The sequence below is a fragment of the Solanum lycopersicum genome, chromosome 12, assembly GCF_036512215.1.
Source record: "Solanum lycopersicum chromosome 12, SLM_r2.1".
Taxonomy (NCBI): Eukaryota; Viridiplantae; Streptophyta; class Magnoliopsida; order Solanales; family Solanaceae; genus Solanum; species Solanum lycopersicum.
Window position 1 is genome coordinate 4,339,696 of NC_090811.1, and position 22,966 is coordinate 4,362,661.

Genomic DNA, 22,966 nt, shown 5'->3' on the forward strand with positions numbered 1-22,966 from the left:
CACAACCAAAAAAAAAGAAGGTAGGGAACCAAACTTGTAGGACTTCACATACAAAATGTACAAATATAATTATTTAATTTACTATCAGATTATCGATTAATTCGTTAAGAAAAAATCTCAAACCGTCAGGAACCGATAACCTGATAACCAAAAGAATCAAAACTATTAAACAGTAACCCAATATTGATAAACCAATAACTTTTTTCAATTCGAATTATCGATTTCGGTTTGATTTTGGACAACCCTACTTTGATCAAAATGTTCATACAACTTGGCATAAAATATACTTTTTACTTTGGCCTCACCTGATAAGTAAACACTTAAACTTGTAAGAAATGCAACAAAATGACACACATTCTACATGACGTAGTACACAGAGGATCCCACATTGAACTCCAGTAGGATGTGTTTATCTACTTGTTCAATTCTATATAAATTTAGATGTGTACTTGTCTACACCAAAAATAAAAGGACATAAAAAACACGTTTATGTGTTATCCCGATAAAATACATCAAACTTCTCTATTCTTGTAATATTACCTTTTAAAGTCATTTGAGTGTAAGGACACAACTTCCACAAAAAAAGAAGTTACTATAAGTCCCATGTTCACACATAGCAATTATCTTTCCTCTTTTCCAACGGTAAAATTGTCTCAATGTGACAGATTCGTGAAAACACCTACTAATACTTGCATTGAATAGCCTATTTACATTATATATAGCATTTTTTTCAATATCTTGTATATGTGATACATAATATTTCCAATCAACAAATGATATCCTTCACCATGCAAATATTTTGTTTCAGAGATCATAAATCACTTTGGGATGACAAAAATAATGCATCCTGCTTTAATAATGTTAGAAAAATGAACCTTACATTCTGCTTACAATCTAATTTGATAATACTTACATCCTGCCATTTCTAAGGCAAAAAGAAAACATAACAATCATCATCCTTGATACTATATATAGAGCCTAATAACTCACGTAGGCATATCAAAACTGCGAAAGCAAGAAGCTAGCTGCTCGATTAATTGGATAGAGAAAACCAATGTTGCTCAAGACTCTTCAAAAAATGTCATTAGGTATGTGTCGGATTTCCCAAAATAGTATATTTTTGAAGAATCTGACACGGGTGTGGCATCAAAATGAAGAGTCTTGCGCAACTTAGGAGAAAACTAAACCTTGAGCTATAACAAGATAGATGGATCTTTATCAAAATCATTGTTCAGTATTGTCAAAGGGGACTCTTCTTCTCAAGCAAGTCTTTGTTAGGCCTTCAGCTTTAGCACCAAAGCACTCATTTATCCTATATGTTTTTGTGGCTTGTCCTCTGCAAAGTCAGATACAACACATTGGATTATAATGAAAACCGAATCAAATGAGGTATTCGATAAAAAACTCAAACATTATTTCACAACATGAAGTCTTTGCAACAACCAACATGATCGAACAAATCCACTTCTTTAAGGTCCAGCGAAATCCATCTCATGATCTAAACATGGTATAAGAGCCAGGTCCATCCCCTTTGGACTCCCTGTCCATGCTCAAGTCGGGCCTGGGTGTGAAGGGGGTGTCAGAGTGGGTAAAAGTCCCACATTAGTTGGCAAATGGACCGATGGTCTCCCCTCCTGAGCTAGCTTTTGGGGTTGAGTTAGGGTCAGGAGCCATATCTTTACAATATCATACTCAATCAAAGCAACAATTCCAAAAACGCAATGCAATCATAAATGCGCGTTCAATGTATTCTACTATTAGATTTATCATTATTTTGGAAAGGTCAGATTCCATGTAAAATTAATTATGTAGTTTCAATTCCATGGCATATCTCCTAGGGTCCAGACAACCAGAACTAATTCTTAATTAATCATGTCTTTTATCTTTCAAATTAGTGGCCCTTTCTGTTAAACATCTCTGTTGATAAAAAGTCAATTTTTTTTTAAAAAAAAAATCACTGTTTTAGTCTCTTAGGATTCTATTCCCTAAATTTTCTCTACTTTTTTTCCAATCCAGAAAGAAAGTTCAAATTATTGAAGAATATTTAGGAAAAGAGAGATGTTAGCATCATTTGAACCATACCTCTATACTCAATAAAACAGTGCTTCAAATGCATGAAGTTAACTGTTGACAAATTTAGGAAACCGTAACTCTAGACTCGAGAAGTTATGAAAGTCATAGGCGAATCCAGGATTTAAACTCTATGAGTTGAAGTTCTTAGCATTGAACTCATTGTGTTTCTAAAATTATTGGTTCATATATATTATTTTATATAGTTTTGATGGAATTTTAACCATAAATTTAAACTATGCATCGTAAGTACTGTATTCATATGAACCTGATACGACAAGGTTGTATGTGTCTCTTAGGAAGGTAGAAGGTTCATCCAAATCTTTTTTCGAACATTTGTGCTATCTTGAGGATCCCATTTAAGTAAACTGTCTAAAGCTCAAAACAGATCAAAAGGAACTTTTTTGGGACCCAATGATGAGTTTTCCCCCCCATATAAACCTCCCCGGAGGCCCGGACCATTCACCAAAATTACAAGCTCCAACAAAGTTTACGTCTAGTCGAGAGTTCAGTTCTTCAAATCCTTCACTCTTTTTAGGTGAGGAATTCATCATGTTTTTCATTATCTAATAATGGAACTAAATTTCCTCGCGTTCCAGCTTCTACACAAAAAAGTTACTGTCTTTAATGCAAGTTTTTCAAAAACTTACACCTTCAATACACGATTTACGTGCAAAGAAATTTCTTTAAAAATGAAATGTCTGTTCATGAGTAAGAAAAAATGTAATTCTTAAAGACGAAGCCTCAAAGATGTGTGTCTGATAGGATTTAATGGTTGTTGAACATGCCTCTAACAATGGCCTTTTGCATGCCTTTTATAATGGCCTATTACATGCCTCTTACAATGGCCTATTTGGCTTCTCATATATTAAAATTTTCTCTCATAATCTTTTTATGTTCATTTCCAGATTTACGGACAGAAAATGAGCATGGAAGGAGATTGGATGTGTGCTGCATGCCAACACTTAAATTTCAAGAAACGGGATGCCTGCCAACGATGTAGCTGTCCTAAATATGCAACAACAACCGATGTTTACATGTATGGACTAAACAAAACAGAAGTCCTAGCTGGAGACTGGTATTGCAGTGCCATGAACTGCGGTACACACAACTACGCAAGCAGAACAAGCTGTTATAGATGTGGTGCCTTAAAAAATAATTATTATGGCATCGGGACGGGAATGACAGCATCAACAGGTTATGGATATGATGCAAGTGCTTGTCCTGGTTGGAAGAGTGGTGATTGGATTTGCAGCAGGTTAGTTCACATCAACTCTAACAACAATCTATGAGTAAAATAACTTTTGTCGGCTACATGAATCCTCATAAATTCAGGGGGCGGAGCTACAAGCACGTCTTGGATTTTGCAGAAACTAATAGCTTTGATCCAAACCCCGTGTTTGTGTCTAAAGTATCACTTAATATGTATAAATAATTTGTCTAGAATCCAATAATCTATCTTTTTTAGAATTCAATACACATAAACTCAAAATCATAACTCCGTCTGTGGCTCCTGAGCTCATCCCATTCCTACATTGTATAAAGAGATCGAAAATACGAAGAAGAAAAAAAGCATTAAAAGTTCTCAAGAATTACTGCTGGCTAACATAAGTTCCTTCTTATATCTGCCAGATTAGGATGTGGTATGCACAACTATGCCAGTAGAGCAGAATGTTATAAATGCAAGATGCCTAGGGATTTTGGTGAGCCATCTCCCATGTGATTCTGGTACTGCATAGTCGACGTTTTACTTTCTGAAACCATTTTTCATCTACTAATATTCTGTTCATTTCTCTGCTTTTCAGGAGATGAACTGAGAGAAAATGAATTATATTGAGGGACAAGACGACATTATGTTTTTATTGAAGATTTACTTGGAACTCATAACCATCTGTTTATTTTTTTCCTTCCGCATTCCGTTTATTTTCTATTTTCTTGTTTCTTTAGATCAGTTTCTCAAGGAAGGGTTAATTTCTAAGTTTGTAACTGTGCAAGTTCTAATGAATGAAAATCCCTTCAGATTTTGCATTCCTTATGTTTTCAAGTTTCAACAACTGCTTCTGTCAGGGCAGTCCGATGAGTATTATGTAAACTTAATTCACGCTATGTTGCCTGACTCTTTAAAAATGCTGATGAGTGCATGTTGGATCCTAAAAAAATAGTGTACATTTGGAGGATCCAACATGGGTGCGGCAACATTTTTGGAGAATCTGAGCAACATAGAATTCAGGTCTATGTACCAAAATTCATAAAAAGAAAAAATAGGAGAAACTATAGAAGGATCAGATTAAGATTCCCTTCGGGGTGGTCCAGTGGTTTGGGCTTGGGACTTCCATGTTGGAGGTCTCAAGTTCGAAACCCCTTGCCAGCGAAAGCAAAGGGTTTGCCTTCTGGGTCAAGCTCGTCGCACCGGACTTGCCTAGTTTGGGTTACCTCTCCTATGTGGTTTACGAGCTATTGAATAGGAGCCCCCTTACCCTATTCGCACCTAAAGGGTAACGGCTGCGGGTTTTCCTTGTCATAAAAGAAAAGATTCATAGAACCTTTGAGTGGTTCCATTATGAGGGAATCAAATTAGTTCCTTTAAGCATCAACTCTCAATTACACGTATTGTCTTTCCAATTCTACTATGATCCCTGGTTAGTGTTCAACTTGCTGTAGAACCAACTATGTTGCTCGGACTCTTCAATGATGTCAATAGGAGCATGTCGATCCTCGAAAAGTAGTGCATTTTTGAAGGATCTGACACTTGTGCGGCGACATATTTGGATAGTTATATAGAGGTCGCGGAAGAGGTTTATAATGTACATGGATACTTTTAAGGTTTTTCTCATCATAAGTCAAAAACGGAAGCCACACATGACGAAAAATATGTTCTAACAAGATTTCACATGGTCGAGTATTTATTTAATTGAACAACTGAAGAGATGTTCAATTAATCTGATTACTTAATGCTAGTAAGTAGAAACAGATAATTACCAATGCTAGTAATCATAAATACAACAAATATCACAAGCTACCATATAATAATTGTATGAAGCGAGGGAGGAAACTTACGTATAGACTCCGGATCTATATGTACAAAGAAGCTTGCTGCAACTATCAGATAGCAGAAAAGGAGCATCAGCCCTTTAAAGTAATTAGACGTTCCGTCCTGTAGAAAAAAAGATATTGTTTAGTTGCAAGGATGCAGAATATGACATGTATGTTCCGCCAATAGCATTCATGTACACTGCATGATGAAGCAAAACAGAAGGAAATGAAAAGGATGAAGAGGTGAAAAGGAGAAAAAAATCTTCAAATCTGGAAAGAACTCTTATATACCATTATTTTAAGAGGATAAATTATGGCATACCTGCAGCATGAAAGCTACTACAAGGACAGTCATAAAAAGTGTAGCTGTTTCAAACATTTGGAAGTCCAAATTCATCGGTGAGCCTATTATCCATCCGACTACAACACAGAATGGGATCTGCAGCAAGAGAACAGTCGAAATCGGGTATAAGCTACTAAGCAGAAAAAAGACAGCAGTCAAATTAGAACGCAGGTAATATCTTCCTTTCTTCATTTACTTGCACTTGACAGGATACTAAAGGAGATAAACATGGAAACGAAAAGTTACTTTTTGTATTTCTTGAAATGCATAGTACATAAACTACTTTGAGAGCGCACATCGAGACACCTCAACTTGGTATCAAATGAACACTAAACACTTCAACTAGACCCCACTGTGTTTCATGGACACCCTGCGTTGACATGGCACATAAATTTTGGAGATGTCTAGATGATCATATTTGTAAGTTGGAGTGTTCATCCGATACAGTGGAGACAAGTTGAGGTGTCTAGATGTGCATTGTGAAAATTAGAGTGCTTTACTTGTCAATGGAGGCCAAGTTTGAGTGCATGTTTATGTATTGTGCCTTCTTGAAATAAGAAATGAGCAAGTGAAGTGTCTTATGTAACTATGAAAGCAGCTAGGGGGATACATGCATATATCTCGATTAAATAGAACAAAAGTAATAATTTAAGTCCTTATTGACGTAATTCAGGATACAGAATCTCTGATATGTTAATTACCTACCCCAAACATGGCTATCTGCGTTGATGAACCTATTGCAACTCCCAAAGATATATCCTGCACAGATGCTAAGTAAATGAGGGATGGTGATTGCAATACGTTAGCTTTGTAAGGAAGAAAGGTGAAGAATGTACAAGCTTGTCTTTGCAGGCAAACATGACAGCTCCGGCATGCTCCGCAGCGTTTCCAACAATGGGAAGCACTACCACACTAATAAATGCTACAGGAATATTCATTGCAACGGATGCTCCCTGAAAACATTGTCATATATGTTTATTGTTTGAGGGACTCAACGAACACAGAAAAAAAAAATAACACATTTCTTAGTGTGTTCAAATACTTTCTTGTTGTTTAACGCAGAGAGGACTAAAAGTAGAGTAGAATCTCTGTACACCTATATCTCTGGACTCTTCAAAAATGCCGACGTGTGGGTGTTGGATCCTCCAAAAGTAGTGCAAATTCAGAGGATCCGACACAGGTTAGGCAGCATTTTTGGAGAGTCCGAGAAACATAGTTGTAAATAGTTTTCTTTTTTTCCTTTTTGACATATTCTATATAAAAGGACCTTTCTTGCCGAGTTAAGAAAAAGTAAAACCTGGATAAATTCAATCATATAAATCTCATAACAGTAAATTTTGAAAGAACAAGAAGATTCTCGATTTTTCGATAAGCTAGATGCTTCTGCAGAAAGAACACGAAGTTGCAAAACCGCAAAAGGATGCACTTACTTCTACGGTATTAACAAGGTACTCTGATAGGACAGCTATCCATAGTGTCATAACAGAAAGCCATAAAATTGACCACCATTTCGATATCTCCGGAGTTTCTTCATCATCTGCACTTCCATCAATATGATCCTCTTCCTGAAATTGTACTAAACTCAGAGAAGAACAAATTCACGAAGGAAGATTGGACGTAAACGTATAGCTCATTGCAGCCTTTAAGGACTAAAAAAGGAGGAAAGTAACATAGATAGGATTTTTTGTTTTCTCGAATCCCATTAGATATTCTCAAGACAACATTGTTTGCCTAAACATAGCAAGATTTCAAGGTGGAAAGAACGAGAATAAAGATCAAATATGTTACGAGCTTTTGGAAGCTTAAAAACAGAAGACTAGATAGATTATAGTCCACTAAGCAACAGAATAAGCAAGTTGGAGTATTTCGACTATAAGACAAGATGCGACCTTCAGAAAGAATTAGGCTAATGCATATTCCGACCTTCAGAAATCTTGGCTGCAACTATCACCATTTTTCCAGTTTTTCATTTTAAACTTTCACTTCAGTATTCCAAGTTGAACTTTGTATAAGCATACAGTTACGTGTATAGGTTAACACCAATTATACAAAGCTGTGCTGGAAAATGAAGAACCACAACCTCGGCCATCGGCATGTAAAGATTCTTTTGGTTGGTCAGCTGAAAAAGTAGATACGCGCCATACGCTATAAGCATAATGCAGCTGCTAAATCTGGAAAGTGCCAACTCTGATTTCCCGAAATGCACTTCAGTGTGTGTAACGTGGAGGACAGCGGGGAACAACAAGCACATAACTGCCATTAAAAGCAACCCCGAATTCATCCCTGCAGTTCCCTAACAAAGAAAATTTGAAAATAAAAATCTAATTATCCGAGTGTTATCCCTCGGCCATGATACAGCTTAAACAAAATTATTACTGGTATACATAAAACACATATATATGGAGAGTGATGAAAATATACCTTGTCGAAAAGCTGCTCCTTATTAGAATGAACAATTCCACCGCCAAAAAATGCACATCCAAGCACTAGTAAAGTATTGGACAGAATTGAGCCTAATAGTGACTGCTGCACTACACGAATCATTCCACTTTTCAATGCATACATTGATATTATCAACTCTGTAGCGTTTCCAAAAGTCGCATTTAGAAGTCCTCCGACTGTAAAAGTTTTTAACTGCAGATTAATCGAGATGATATTGGCTAAATAGAGTGCCATTAGAGGGAAAAGGGAAACCGGCTGATAGAGTTACGTTCTCTATCTCGCTTTGATTAATATGTGACGAAAATACTATATAGTATGAGATGACATAAACATTTACATGTCTTCTACCATTAGGGTGCAGACGAAAATCAGCATATTTTGTCACACATATAAATTGGTATCCCAAAAAGAAGATTTAAAGACCAAAAGAAAGAACATACAGAAAGTTAATGCCTTTATATATCATATACTCGACTAAAAGACAAGACTACCTGTAGGTCCAGTAAAAAAAGCCAGCTGCCTATACAAGGAATGAAACCGAAACGTATTAGTCACATTTTTGAAAATGTACAACAGTATAAATAGACCAAGTATGTTTATGCTCCAAATACGACGTGTAATGTTAAAAATTATTAAACGGAGAAGAAGATCAGGAAGTTATTGTCTTTCCATGTTATGCAAACATCCAAGGACGGAGATAAAGAAGTGTGATCTTGATAGCTCAAAAGAACTTCCATTTCACGGTTAAGAACTATGCATGATGTATGAACATGTTAAGAAATGCTGACATGTCTTTGCGGGTATACGCTCAATTCCTCTTTGATTGTTATGATTTACTCATGCAACGCATTGTAGACATTGGTTGTAGAGAATTACTTGGCCCAACCTAAACGCTCTGCAAGGGGAATGATGCCTAACAAGCTAAGTATGAATGTCCATCCCTGAAATATTCAACAACAAGAAAACAATGTCAGTGTGCAAGCTCGTATAAAGAGCAGAATTTTTTTTTGTCCGAAAATAGTTTAACAACTCACATGTTGATCAGTTAACTCATCCACAAGTATCGCTAAAGGGCCACAAGGTACAAGTATGTTTAACTTGTTGGAGAAAAAAAAAATCTTAATGTTCCTTCGTATCCTTTACAATATACTTTTATGACTGTCATCATCTGCCTCGAGATCATAAGAAGATCTTTGAGGAACGGTGCCCAAAGAAGATGCCTTTCTATCAAAATGCTCTAATCTGACAAGATTCTCATCCTCGAGTTGAAGTACTGCTCTTTCATCTGATGATCCCATCTGAAAGGTCACTTCGTTAGATGTGATGAAGAAGGACAAATCATGTTCTATTAAAGATATTTCCGTTCACTCCGAGACAATCATACATATACAAAACAATAAAGTTTTTGATCATGTAAAGAGTTAAGTTAATAGACACGAACACAAAGCAACTCGATTAATCTCCAAAGGATGCAAATTTGATATAGTGAATGAGTGGCCGAGGATACAGGGAAAAAACTGATAGGATTTGATATTATTCTTTATGAGAGTAAGCAGGTGCGGAGCTACCCTTGTCTAAGTGGAGTCAATTGATACACTTTCTCCGAAAAGTTACATAGTCTAAATAGGTCAATTTTAAATTGTATGTATATATACAATATGTTGAATCAAGTCTAGATAGTAATGCCATTAAAGGGTAAGGAAAAACACGAAGTAAATTAACTGATAAGGAAAAAAAGCATTGATTCTTCATACACTCAATTCTAACCATCAACGATGTATTTGCTTCTCATTATCTTAAGTGCATTTCTTTCCTTCTTGCATAATCATTAAGGACATGTTAGACGAAGCTAGCATGGGAATTATTGCGGGTTTGACAAAACCTAGTAACTTTGATCTAAATAGAAATACACTGAATATATACATACAATGAACTTCAGAACTCCTACACTTCAAATCCTAAATCCGCATCTGATACCATATTTCCTTCATGCTACTTTAGGCATCCTGTATTCAAAACCCATTAGACTACTAATCCGTAGATTAGTGGCACCATATATGCTCAATTAACGTGAAGTGCTCCCCATCAAGAGGGTCCTCCATGCATAACGGTTCAAATCCGAGGCTTCCAGTAAAGGTAGAGCGAAGCAACGATTTTCAATAAGGGGGTTCAAAATGTGTAGAAATAGATAGCCAAAGGAGGTTCGACATCATATGCATATAAACTTATTTTAATCATGTATAATAATATAATTTTCTGTTGAACCCCCTTCATACAAGGTAGCTCCGACCCTGGGTAAAGGGTAAGAGAGATCTCAACCATCTCACAAGGTAGTGATGCCATAAGTTGGTGCATTAGAAGGCAAGACATTGGGGATTCTGAATCTGACCACACTTTCCTCAGGTCGAACTGCTATTGATCCTAAATCAACGAGAAAAAGGTTGTACTCATACTTACATTAACTTAATCTACTTAATCTCGGATTCCATTCCATAACGCATTCATTTGAACTCATACTTGTTTTAATCTAATCTACTTGGATTCTGAATTCGATTCCATCAAAACACTCATTCCCTTCATGTAAAAGTTCAAGAATCTCTAACACTAGTTGTTCTTTTTACCTAAACTTGCGGCTTCCATTATACGACAATACACACTAAAAAAACCATATCTCTCTCATACGAACTCGAAATGTAACGATTCCTTTTGTAGTGATTCTGAAAACACGATACGGATCTAATGGTTCAATATTAATCTATTGAGAGTAAGTAAGAAAGAAACTCACTTCAAGATGGGCCTTTGCCCCTTGAAAATTTGATTGATCATCCACTAATTGTTCTTTCTCTGCAAAAAAAAAACAAAAAAAAAAAACAAAGAGAAGTTCCATTAACAACAATAAACCAAAAAAAAAAAAACTTAAAACAGGAATACACATTTCTAACAAATTAAAAAACAAAAAATGCACCTAATGAAGAGATTTTTTTTATTTTCAGTGCATTGACATTACAAATCTTCAAATTTCTTTAAAAAATTTCCTTTTTCTTTCATTAATTTGGGATTTTCATTAAATTTTTTTTGTAGGTAACTTTTTTCTTTTTTGGTTCCAAAATTTCCTCTTTTTGTTGTTAGTTAGTAGTACTTTGTTAGTTGGCACAGTTTGTGGTTTGAAAGGGCAGTTGGTATAGCGGAAATAGTTGATTATTCATGGATCACCAAAGACAAAAGCAAATTTATAATTATGAATTTCAAAATATTTTTAAGAATATTAATAAACTTACACTAAGAATTAAAAACCTCAAACTTTTTGAACAGTAACACCTTCACATGAAATGAGACGAAGTGGACATAATACATAAATGTGTCTTTTAACTTAACATCATTTTATATTTATGCCCTTCAAATGGTACGCACAAGTAGGCATTAGACTTGTATAAACTTCAACAAATAGACACATGAGTCCTACACGGAACAATCCACGTATGACACCACATAGGACGAAAAATGACATGTAGGACATGTGTATCTATTTGTTCAACTTTATACAAGTTTAAATGTTTACTTATGCACATCCAAAGTTGAAGGGTATAAATGTAATTTAAAGTCAAGTTAAAGAACATATTTATGTATTATGTCAAATATCAATTATTGAAATATCTTGTAAAGTTATGCTACTCAATGTGTCAGATCTATGATTTAATATGAAAACATACAAATAAGCCAAAGCATCTAAAGATAATTTTCAAAGGACCTCCGCAATGAGTTGAGAAAGTATTATGTACAGTTCATCATTTTTTCAGACATATTTTGACATTAACGAGACAATTTTTAAGAATTACGCAATTTTTTTTTAATTTTTCATGTGTGTGAATCTGACACCTCGGAGCACCTAATTTTTTTTTCTTCTGAGAAAACTTTACGGGACCTTCATAATGAGTTCAGGAAGCATTATATACCGTCCAACTTTTTTTTCTCCAGGCTTATTTTCACATTTACAAAAAACCTTTTAGGAATTACGCGTTTTTCTTTTTTTTTTGTGCATAGTGCCCATGGATTTGGCACCTCTGCACATCCAAATTTTGTTTTGAAAAAAACTTTATGAGAACCTGTGTAATGAATTGAGGAAACATTACGTACAGCCCCACCATTTTTAAGACGTATTTTCACATTTAAGAGCCAACTTTTAGGAATTACACGATTTTCTTGGTTTTTCGTGTGCATTAACCCATGAATTTGGCGCCTCAGAGCACCTAATATTTTTTTCTGAATTTTTTTTATAAGGACCTCCGTATTGAGATAGGAAAACATTACGTACGATTCCACCATTTTTAGGCATATTTTTGCATTTAGAGTCAACCTTTAATAATTACACGACTTTCATAATTTTTCGTGTATAGTAGCCCATGTTACTGGCGCCTCGGAGTATTTATGAGGACATGTGTAATGAGTTGGAGAAGCTTACGGAGGTTCCCACTATTTTAATCTTATTTTCACATTTAAGAGCCAACTTTTAGGAATTACATGACTTTCCTGGATTTTGTGACTTGTGTGCATCAACCCATGAATTTGGCGCCTCGAAGCACCGAATATTATTTTCTGAAAAAACTTTGTGAGGACCTTTGAAATGAGCTGGGGAATAATTACATACTGTCTGACTGCTTTTTCAGACATATATATTTTTGCACTTACGAGCCAACTTTTAGGAATTGCGCGACTTTCTTGTGTTTTTTGTGTATATAAGTCCATGAATCTGGGGTCTCAGAGCACCTAATATTTTTCTAAAGAAAACTTTATAAATATTTCCATAATGAGTTGAGGAAGTATTACGTGCAATCCTACTGTTTTCAGGCATATTTTGCATTTACTAGCCAATTTTTAGAAATTACGTGAAGTTCTTGATTTTTTTGTGTATTAGCCGATGAATATGGAGCCTCGGAGCACCTAAATTTTTTTAATTTTATAATGACCTCTGTAATGAATTGGAAAAGCATTACGTAGTACCACCATTTTTTCAGCATACTTTCACATTTACTTGTCAACTTTTAAGAATTACGTAATTTTCTTGATCTTTTTTGTATATTAACCCATGGATCTGATATCTCGAAGCATCCAAATATTTTTCTAAATTTTTTTTATAAAGACTTTCATATTTGTCTATACATAATTTTTTTAAATCCTACTATGTACATAGTAATTTTTAACGAAGGGCGTCAATTTGATATCACTTTGAACAAGGATGACTTCATCACTAACGAGAGATGTAATTAAGATTTCTCCACTTAACCATAAATTTTTTCACATTGTTAAGACAAATCTTAATAGAAGGTAAAAACAACTAAAACTTTTGCTTCTCAAACAAATCATTGAAAACTATGGTTGTGGAAATTGAATGTAAAATTAATATTGACCCAACCTAATTAAATGTTGGAAATTTATATATTATCTATCATGACTGGGGTCTAGATCTTAGCCGAAACCGGTGTCGTTGACCTCTCAGATGTCGCAAACAAGCCTGCTTACGTCGTCATTACATTCGTTAGGTTAATTTTAGCGGAAAATTTGAAACTTTTTATTTTGTTTAAAGTGTACATAGACTTCAGAGTTATAACATGCATACACGTATAAAGTTCATTGCTCATGTGTATCAACCATCTAATAAAGAATCATTCAATCTTGAAATAAATAGTCTTATAGCATAAGTAAATTGCCAAAATTGCACCATTACATAAGTGTGAACAAAATAGGAAAGATATACTAGTGGAACATGCTCCACTAGCCTAAACCTATTACTAAACTAGAAACATAGCAGCAAGCGTCCTCGAATGCATGGGGACGTACCACGTCGAGATATAAAGCTCTGATGTCCGAATAGCTGTAATGAATGTCTTCAACACCCTCCTGAACCTGCACCTAAAATAGTATAATATATGAGATTAGTACACACTTGTACTAAGCATGGGTGTATGCAAGTACACACCAAGGACATACATGATTAAGAAGATCTCTCTTCTAACGATATGAGTTATGGAAAACCAAGTCAGTTGGACTTGCCAAATTAGATTAGGAAAGTCATGCTATGAGAGTAATATGCATCATCATTCTTTTCATATCACACATAATACATAACATATTTCATATAGCACGTACATATATTACATATCATTCGTTCATATGCCGTGAGACCTTGAAATCACGGACTTAACATTAGGACTTCCCAAAATGAGGGCTCAACATATGGGACTTCAACTAGGGAGCCTTCTTTAGCAAACACAGAGTCTGCTTCATTTATTCATACGTACTTCACTTTTATTCGTTCGTAGGCTGGTGTGAATACTAGCTATACCTAGGATATTGTTTAAGACTCTCATCGGGTTCACTGTGCAATGACCAAGAATGGCCTAGTGTCATTACTTGAGTCTAATTCACCTCTTGATTATCCTATCTAAACACCTTTGGTATAATTCATTTCATTTTCTTTCATACTTTGAGGAACTTCAACTTTAACCGACATAGATCATGTGAGCATCATGAAATCCGGTGTCTTCCCCACACCGAAAAGAGGTGGAGTCACTGGCCAAGGTGAAACCAAAACATCCCTAGCTCGCTTAGGTGAAAAACCACTAGCTAGTTCCTTTGTTGGCAGCATAGTTCAAAGACTTAAAGATTTAGGGAGACTCATACCCACCTTGGTAGACAGTCTCATCTCATGAGAATTACGTGAACCTCCGTCCTTCCCGAAAGAAGGCATCAACACTCATAGCTAGCCTATCGGTGCTCCGTCTAAAGTTCCTATTTACATTCAACTCATACATCATCGAAGCTTGCTTCTAGCATGAGTTAGTCATAACTCATTAGATGATTTATCATCTCTTCTTTTGCATTAAGTGTGAATTGTCCTTACACTTACATATAGAGTGTGATTGAGACTTGTCTCTTAATATTCAATACTCTCTTAGGTGAGTACTTTTGGTGACCTTATATTGGCGTAGGTACAACTTGTCTCACTTGCACTAGCCTCATATTGTGGTGTCACCATGTTCTTTCTTAACATCTTTTCATTTCATCTTTACTCACCTTTCATTATTTGTTTATCGTATAACATACATATTCTCTCTTAGAATTTACATTGAGGGACATTGATTCTAGGCGTAGATATAACTTGTCTCACTTGTACTATCCTATCCTCATGTAGCCACTCTTTCTTTGTTTATTCATCGTTTAGCATAAATATAATCTCTTAGAAATTTCATTTAGTGACATTGATTTTTAGGCATAGATGCATCTTGTCTAACTTGCACTAGCCTATAGTCATGTTGTCACTATTTTCATTAGCATCATAGTATAACATAATTACTCACATTATTACGTGAATGTTCATTTCGTCATATGCCAATGCACTTGGCCTTTTAGTGTGTTTTACATTCTTACTTAACCCCCCTGGAGTCACATCAATTTACCACATACATCTTAGGTTCACTTACTTTTAAACGTACGTTGGACTTATGAATCCATACGTACAAGCCATGAGGCTTCATTCATAATTCGTCTAAGTGACTCATACTTACCCAAGATTATGTGGTACAAGACTTATGCATCTTGTAAGTATGTCACAGTCTCGAGTTCGATTCCTATAGGCAGCATTTATTAAATATTTATTCACGTAAGACTTATGTATCAATACGGAATTGGGCAAGGGAATTCGATTTCAAATCCCTTGAGCAACACTTAGTCTCATTTTAAATTTTTGGTTTATATTGTTGTAATATAGAAAGGCTAAGCAATTTAGAAATAATAAAAGGGTAAAACAGTCTTTTACATAATGGTAGTTATAACAAACCTATCCCTTTGTTAGTCAGATAAGTTTGTTATTAGTTAGTTAGTGAAAAAGAGTTATATAAATAAGCTCATTCTTTGTACATGTTCATACACAATTTTCAGAAAAATATACAATACTTTCTTCTCCTTCTTCTTCTTAGCTGCGTTTCGTCTTCTTCTTCTTCTTATGAAGTGTTTCCTTCATTAACGAATATGGTATCAGAGCCACTGCTTCTCAGTAAACATTGATGAAGCTGGAGAATCCATATAATCAAAGAATCTTGTTGATTCATAAGATTCACAGACGTTTGTTGCTGGAAAATCCATAGAATCAAAGAATCAGCTACTGGTTCATAGATTCACAAGAGTTTTGTTGAAAAGGTTTTGAGTTTCAGTAATTGTTTCAATTTCAAGTCCAAGAGTTGACTGTTGTATTTCAGATGGCAGTTGAGGATGAGAATGCAGATACGACTCAAAGCAGATCACATGTTAGTTCTGGGCAGAGTCAAGGTATCGATTATAATCATCCTTTGTTTCTTAATCCTACTGATGTTAGTGGTATGAGTATTATCTCATTTCAGTTAACTGGTGTTGAGAATTATACTTTGTGGAGTCGATCTATGAAAATAGCTCTACTGGGAAGGAATAAAATAGGCTTAATTGATGGAACTGCTAGAAAGGAAGAGTTTGGTAAAGAAATGTGGGGGCAATGGGAAAGAGTGAATGCTATTGTCCTATCTTGGTTAATGAATGCTGTATCCAAGAGTTTACTAAGTGGAATTGCATTTGCTTCTAGTGCTTTTGATGTTTGGACTGATTTAAAGGAAAGGTTTGATAGAGTAGATGGCTCTAGAACATATAGTTTGCACAAAGATATTACTACATTGCAACAGGGTACAGTTTTTGTTTCCATATATTATACAAGACTGAAAAGTTTGTGGGATGAGTTTGAGGTGTTGGTGCCATCTCCTTGTTGTAATTGTGAAATATCCAAAGGTTTTGTTGCTCATATGAATAGGCAGAAGTTATATCAATTTCTAATGGGATTAAATGAATCCTATCATCAATCAAGAAGCCAAATCTTGATGATGGATCCACTACCATTAATCAACTATGCCTATGCTATGATAGTTGGTGATGAGAATCAAAAGGCTGTAGTTAATGGTGTTAATGATATCTATGCAGCATTGGAATCATCAGTTGCTTTGTATTCTAGGGCAAGTAGTAGTTCAAGTGTAAGTCAGAAAATTAAAAGGAATACTCTGTTGATATGTGATTTTTGCAAGTGTAAGGGTCACAACAAAGAGTTCTGCTACAAGATTGTAGGTTATCCTCCTGATTTTAAATCCAAAAGAAAGGTTCAAGGACCTTCTTCTGCATATGGTACTACTGGAAACATCAACTATAATCACACACCATTAACACATGCAAATCTTACCTATGGAATGAACACCACTGTTCCTCCACCAGGATGGGAAAATATATCTGAGCAGCATCAATCTTCATCAGGAACTACAAGTGTTAATAGAACAGTAAGTGTTGCAGAGAAAGAGGTTCAACAGTTGCTTCAAGGTTGTACATTTATAAAGGATCAATATGATCACATTCTAAAAATGGTTCAACAAAAGTCTGAGCCTGCTGTGTGTAATACTGCAAACACTACAGGTAAAACATTTTTTGTTTCTGAACACAGTAACATGTGGATTATAGATACTGGTGCAACAAACCATATGGTGTCCAGCTTGAATATGTTGAATAAAAATACTGTGCATGAACTTGAAGTCTCTAAGCCTGTATATGTGCCTAATGGTACTACTACTCAAGTGTCTCACCTTGGTTCTTGTAGTTTGTCACCAAGAAGTGTTATATCAAATGTGCTTCACATACCTGAGTTCAAGTATAACTTGTTATCAGTTAGTCAGATTACTAAGGAACTAGGTTGTTCTGTTACCTTCTTTCCTCATTTTTGTGTCTTCCAGGAACTCTACAGTGGGAAGGTGAAAGAAGTTGGTAAGGAGGAAGGAGGCTTGTACTTACTAATAAAGCACTTAACCACTCAGTGTACTGGTCAAGAAAAAGAAGTTGAGACTGCATTTGCTGCTCATGATGTCAAGGAAGCAGACATGGTGTTATGGCATAAAAGATTAGGTCATGTATCATCAAAAGTTTTGTCTAGAATGTTTTCAGTGAATAAGCAAAGTGCTTGTAGAATTTCTAAGTGTCTTGTATGTCCATATGCTAAACAAACAAGGAATGTATTTCCTTAAAGTAGTATTAAAACTACTGCTTGTTTTGAGCTACTTCATGTTGATCATTGGGGTCCTTATAACACAACTATTATTGATGGCAAGAAATATTTTCTTACAATTGTGGATGATTTCTCAAGGGTAACTTGGTTGTTTTTGCTCTCACATAAGTCTGCTGTGTGTAGCTCTATTCAAACATTTCTGAAATTTGTTCAAACTCAGTTTGGGAAAAGAGTTAAGATTTTAAGGACTGATAATGGTACTGAGTTTGTAAACTCAGGTTGTCACAAGTTATTTGCAGAGTTGGGAATCCTACATCAAAGATCATGTCCATATACTCCTCAGCAAAATGGAGTTGCTGAGAGGAAGCATAGACACTTACTTGAAATTACCAGAGCCTTAAGAATTCAAGCTCACATTCCTATTAGATATTGGGGTCATTGCCTCTTAGCTGCTGCATATATTATTAATAGGTTACCAAGCAGTGTACTAAAGTTTGATACTCCTTATGAAAGGTTGTATGGTAGTAAACCATCTGTGTCTCATGTCAAAACTCTAGGATGTTTATGTTTTGCTAAACTTCTTACAGAACATGATAAGTTGATGCCTAGATCAAGACCAACAGTTCTCATGGGTTATTCAGGAATACAAAAGGGATATATACTTCTTGATCTCACTGATAAATCATTTTTCACAAGTAGAGATGTGGTGTTTAGAGAAGACTTATTTCCTTTTGCAAAAATGGATCATTTAATACAAGAAAAAGTGTTTGTGAATCCTATGCAAGTATCAAATATGCTAAGTGATGATTTACAGTGTACAAGTTCTAAGGTTTCCAGATGTTCTCCTACTAATGTGTCTCATGAGACTCCTACTATGTCTTCTTTTAATGAGGTAGATCATTCAGAGTCTCCAACTGTTGATAATGAGGTAAGTCAAGTGACTGCAACTCTTACTAATGTTAGGAGGTCTGTCAGACAGAAGCTTAAACCAACTTGGATGAAAGACTTTGTGTCTTTGACTGTTAAAAAAGATGTCATATATTCTTTAGGAAATTACATGAGCTATGCTCATCTTTCACCTACACATCAAAGTTATATTGCAGCTACTTCTGTTGTTAAGGAACCTGATTCCTATCTAGAAGCAATTCATGATGAGAGGTGGATAGAAGCCATGCAGAATGAAATTCAAGCACTTGAAAGTAATCATATATGGGAGCTAACTGATTTACCTAAAGGGTAAAAGGCTATTGGATGTAGATGGATTTATAAAGTCAAATATAACTCATCAGGGGAGATAGAGAGATTCAAAGCAAGGCTAGTGGCCAAAGGTTATTCTCAACAAGAAGGAATAGATTACAAGGAAACTTTCTCACCTGTGGTTAAAATGGTGACAGTCACAACTGTGGTCTCTCTTGCAGCAGCTAGGCATTGGCATATCCACCAAATGGATGTATTCAATGCTTTTCTTCAAGGTGATTTACATGATGAAATTTATATGCAGCTACCTCAGGGATTTGTCAGTCAAGGGGAGAAAGTATGTAGACTAACAAAGTCCCTATATGGTTTGAAACAAGCTCCAAGCCAGTGGAATCAAAAGTTGACTGAAGCTCTTAGCAATCTCAAGTTCAAACAAAGCCAACATGATTATTCCTTGTTTATCAATCAGTCAGAACAGGGAACTATATTAGTGTTGGTGTATGTGGATGATATGCTAATTACTGGCAACAGTCTGAAACTAATAGAAGACACAAAGAAGGCTTTACAACAAGTATTCAAGATGAAAGATTTAGGAGAATTAAAATACTTTCTAGGCATTGAATTTACCAGATCAGCAGCTGGTATATTAATGCATCAAAGAAAGTATACTCTGGAACTGATAGCTGAGGTTGGATTGACTGTAGCTAGGCCTGCAGGAACACCTATTGATATCAATGTCAAACTAACTTCTAAACTATATGATGAGCATGTGAACAAGGAACAAGAAGAATCAGATGATCCTTTGGTTGATCAGACAGCATATCAAAAAATAATAGGCAAGTTGTTGTATTTAAATATGACAAGACCAGATATATATTTTAGTACACAGACATTAAGTCAATTTTTACAGCAACCAAAAAGGTCTCATCTTGATGCTGCATTAAGGGTGATCAGATATTTGAAGAAACAACCTGGTCAAGGATTGTTATTAGCAAGTGAATCAGATGGACAAGTTACTGCATTTTGTGATGCAGATTGGGCATCTTGTCCACTCACTAGGAAGTCTGTGACAGGGTATATGATTAAGATTGGACAATCCTTAATATCATGGAAGGCAAAGAAGCAAACAACAGTGTCAAGAAGCTCAGCTGAAGCTGAGCATAGAAGTCTGGCTTCAACTATCTCAGAATTGGTGTGGTTGCTGGGATTGTTGAAAGAAGTAGGCACTAAGATTCAAATACCAGTTCATATATATAGTGATAGTAAGGCTGCTATTCAGATAGCTGCTAATCCAGTTTATCATGAAAGGACCAAGCACATTGAAATCGATTGTCATTTCATAAGAGAAAAACTACAAAAGGGGTTGATTAAAGTTGAATATATTTCTACCAAGGAACAACCAGCTGATGTATTGACAAAAGGGTTATCTAGACTTCAACATGAACACTTGTTATCCAAGCTAGGGGTTTTGAATATCTTTTCACCTCCTAGCTTGAAGGGGAGTGTTGTAATATAGAAAGGCTATGCAATTTAGAAATAATAAAAGGGTAAAACAGTTTTTTACATAATGGTAGTTATAACAAACCTATCCCTTTGTTAGTTAGATAAGTTTGTTATTAGTTAGTTAGTGAAAAAGAGCTATATAAATAAGCTCATTCATTGTACATGTTCATACACAATTTTCAGAAAAATATACAATACTTTCTTCTCCTTCTTCTTCTTAGCTGCGTTTCTTCTTCTTCTTCTTCTTCTTATGAAGCGTTTCCTTCATTAACGAACATATATTTTTCATCTTGGAGACTTGAGGTCGAATCCCAACACCTACACTTCTTTTTCCTTTCTTTTTCTTTCCTCTCTTTTTCGATTGAGACCAAGAGGATGTGGGATCGATCTCCCACAACCTCATTTTATTTTTTCTTTAATTTTTCTCCGAACTTCCTCACCTATTCGAGAGGTTGTGGGTTCAATTCCCACACCCCTTATTTAATTTCTTTCATTTTTCTCCTATCTCCCTAACCTATCGAAGAGGTTGTGGGTTCGATCCCCACATTCCTTCACTTGAGACTTACCCCATTTCGAATCCCCCGTACCTAATTTTTATTATTGAATTTTTAATAGTTTGCATATGGTGAGGTATTGGGTTTAATCCCAATGACCTCATACTTTTTTTTAAAAAAAAAAACTCAATTTTTTCAGTAACTTGGCCGAACCAAATTTCCAGCAAATCTGAAAATTTGATCACACTTTCCAGTCCATTTCCTCAACATTTATACATTAGATTTTTGGACAATTCATTAGCCATATTGTACGTTTATTTTGTGCATTTTCGTGGTTACATTTGATCAAGATTTTCACTCAATTCAGCAACATTACACCACTTATGAACATCACGATTTACTTCTAGTAATTGCATACAAAACACAAGAATTAACATGCATATTACACACTTCAACCCATGACCAAAGCCACGACATACACAATGCATACACACACGTTTAACACATAGTTTTGAAAAGCATGCTTAGAATAATTGAACATAATCATCACGAAATCACATCACATCTCTAAATTCTACTAGCAAAACATACCCAACCTACAAATTCGTTGGGAGCTAGTGACAGGGACATGTAAAGGGGAACATTCCTAGTTTTCGGATTAGAATTCGACTGAATCTTAGGGGTCTCTAGGGAAAGGGACCAAGAGGAAGAAAATCCATACATTTTTTTCGTCGTTTAACACCTTTCAAATCGATCCAATGGCAGCCAACTCCACGACACCAAAGCCTCACCATCAAACTTTAAGCACAACCCGTCAAGAACAATGTATTTGCTTTTCGTTTTTAGTTTAGCTTCTTTTTTTTGAGTTTTTGTGTGCAAGTTCTTCAAGTGATGAACTTTGATTTTTTTGTTTTTTTTGCTGATAAATAACGTGAGAAGAGAGTGGAGAAAGTCGTGAGAATGAGAATGGAGAGAGATGAGAGAAAGTGTAGGAGTTTTAGTTGAAGACTTAGTCAAACTAGGACTCCTTGTTATTTATTAATTAAAAATCTATTTTTTAAGGTTTAGGTGAAATTACTCATCACGCCCTTACTTAAATCAGATAATTAATATTAATTAATTCAATTTAACATTGCTTTCACCAAGGATTGAACCCGGATGAAGCCTAACTCGCGAAAATGGGTCAATCCCACCCGAATTGTCCACCATTTTCATTAATTAATTACTTAATTAAATATTTAGGGTAATTACAATACTATTCTTAGCCTGAAAAAGACCATTTTACCCTTAGATCCTCCAAACTTAAGATTACCCCTTTCAAGTCCGGTTAAGACTCATCCGGGTGAATCTTAATATTCAGGTGTCCTACATGGCTGGACCCAACCTTGCCTAACTCAACTAACTCACTAAGTTGGTTGGCTTGGCTGATGCATAGGTTTAGAGGTCTGGTTCCACGCGCATCAATTCGTGTGAACGCGGTCTATTCTAGGCATTCTAGGTACGTTAAAGCATTACTTAGCAAAGTCATTTTCAGGTTGTTACACTATCCCCATTCATTTTTTATTGTTTATGTCGCATTTTTCGAAAGTTAATTTGATTAATTTTTAAAGTTAAATTAGATTACATTAATTAGATATTTTAAACAAAAAAAATAGATATTCACAAGTTATACAAAAAGTACTATAAATTGCAACTTTTTACATATTAATATTATGAAAAAGTACATTTTAGTAAAATGCTTATCAAAATTCTTATCGTTTGACTCTAAAAAAAACTATGACAATTAAAAATGAATTTTAGAACTATGACAATTAAAAGCGAACA

General features: G+C 35.2%; 3 protein-coding genes and 1 long non-coding RNA gene across 10 annotated transcripts; 2 read left to right on the forward strand and 2 right to left on the reverse strand.

The window, feature by feature from the left end:
* Nucleotides 1–818: 818 nt before the first annotated feature.
* LOC101253260 (vacuolar cation/proton exchanger 5-like) lies at nt 819–11,069 on the reverse strand. 6 transcript variants are annotated; one of them, XM_069292360.1, is made up of 13 exons: nt 10,854–11,069; nt 10,674–10,732; nt 8,923–9,186; nt 8,775–8,829; nt 8,380–8,408; nt 7,868–8,064; nt 7,527–7,739; nt 6,877–7,011; nt 6,283–6,399; nt 6,152–6,205; nt 5,426–5,542; nt 5,128–5,224; nt 819–1,336 (listed from the first exon to the last, which is right to left on the reverse strand). In XM_069292360.1, the coding sequence occupies exons 6-13, from the start codon at nt 8,009–8,011 to the stop codon at nt 1,308–1,310; spliced, it is 906 nt and encodes a 301-aa protein (XP_069148461.1). In that variant the 5' UTR covers nt 8,012–8,064; nt 8,380–8,408; nt 8,775–8,829; nt 8,923–9,186; nt 10,674–10,732; nt 10,854–11,069; the 3' UTR covers nt 819–1,307. The 6 variants fall into 6 exon arrangements, with proteins under 6 accessions (XP_069148461.1, XP_025884506.1, XP_025884507.1 ...); XM_026028721.2 differs by having other exon boundaries at nt 8,765–8,829; XM_026028722.2 differs by lacking the exon at nt 8,380–8,408 and having other exon boundaries at nt 8,765–8,829.
* Nucleotides 2,294–4,100, forward strand: LOC101252960 (uncharacterized). Of its 2 annotated transcripts, XM_069292361.1 has the most exons (4): nt 2,294–2,608; nt 2,979–3,328; nt 3,703–3,773; nt 3,876–4,100. In XM_069292361.1, exons 2-4 carry the CDS (start codon nt 2,994–2,996, stop codon nt 3,905–3,907), a joined length of 438 nt encoding a protein of 145 aa, XP_069148462.1. In that variant the 5' UTR covers nt 2,294–2,608; nt 2,979–2,993; the 3' UTR covers nt 3,908–4,100. The 2 variants fall into 2 exon arrangements, with proteins under 2 accessions (XP_069148462.1, XP_010314042.3); XM_010315740.4 differs by lacking the exon at nt 2,294–2,608 and having other exon boundaries at nt 2,934–3,328.
* A 2,489-nt stretch (nt 11,070–13,558) lies between the features above and the next one.
* LOC138340553 (uncharacterized) lies at nt 13,559–22,221 on the reverse strand. The gene is made up of 2 exons (XR_011213121.1): nt 21,864–22,221; nt 13,559–13,795 (listed from the first exon to the last, which is right to left on the reverse strand). It is a non-coding gene; the product is annotated as an uncharacterized lncRNA (long non-coding RNA).
* LOC138340672 (uncharacterized) lies at nt 16,407–17,951 on the forward strand. Its single transcript, XM_069292597.1, has 2 exons — nt 16,407–17,365; nt 17,680–17,951. Exons 1-2 carry the CDS (start codon nt 16,447–16,449, stop codon nt 17,712–17,714), a joined length of 954 nt encoding a protein of 317 aa, XP_069148698.1. The 5' UTR covers nt 16,407–16,446; the 3' UTR covers nt 17,715–17,951.
* Nucleotides 22,222–22,966: the final 745 nt, after the last annotated feature.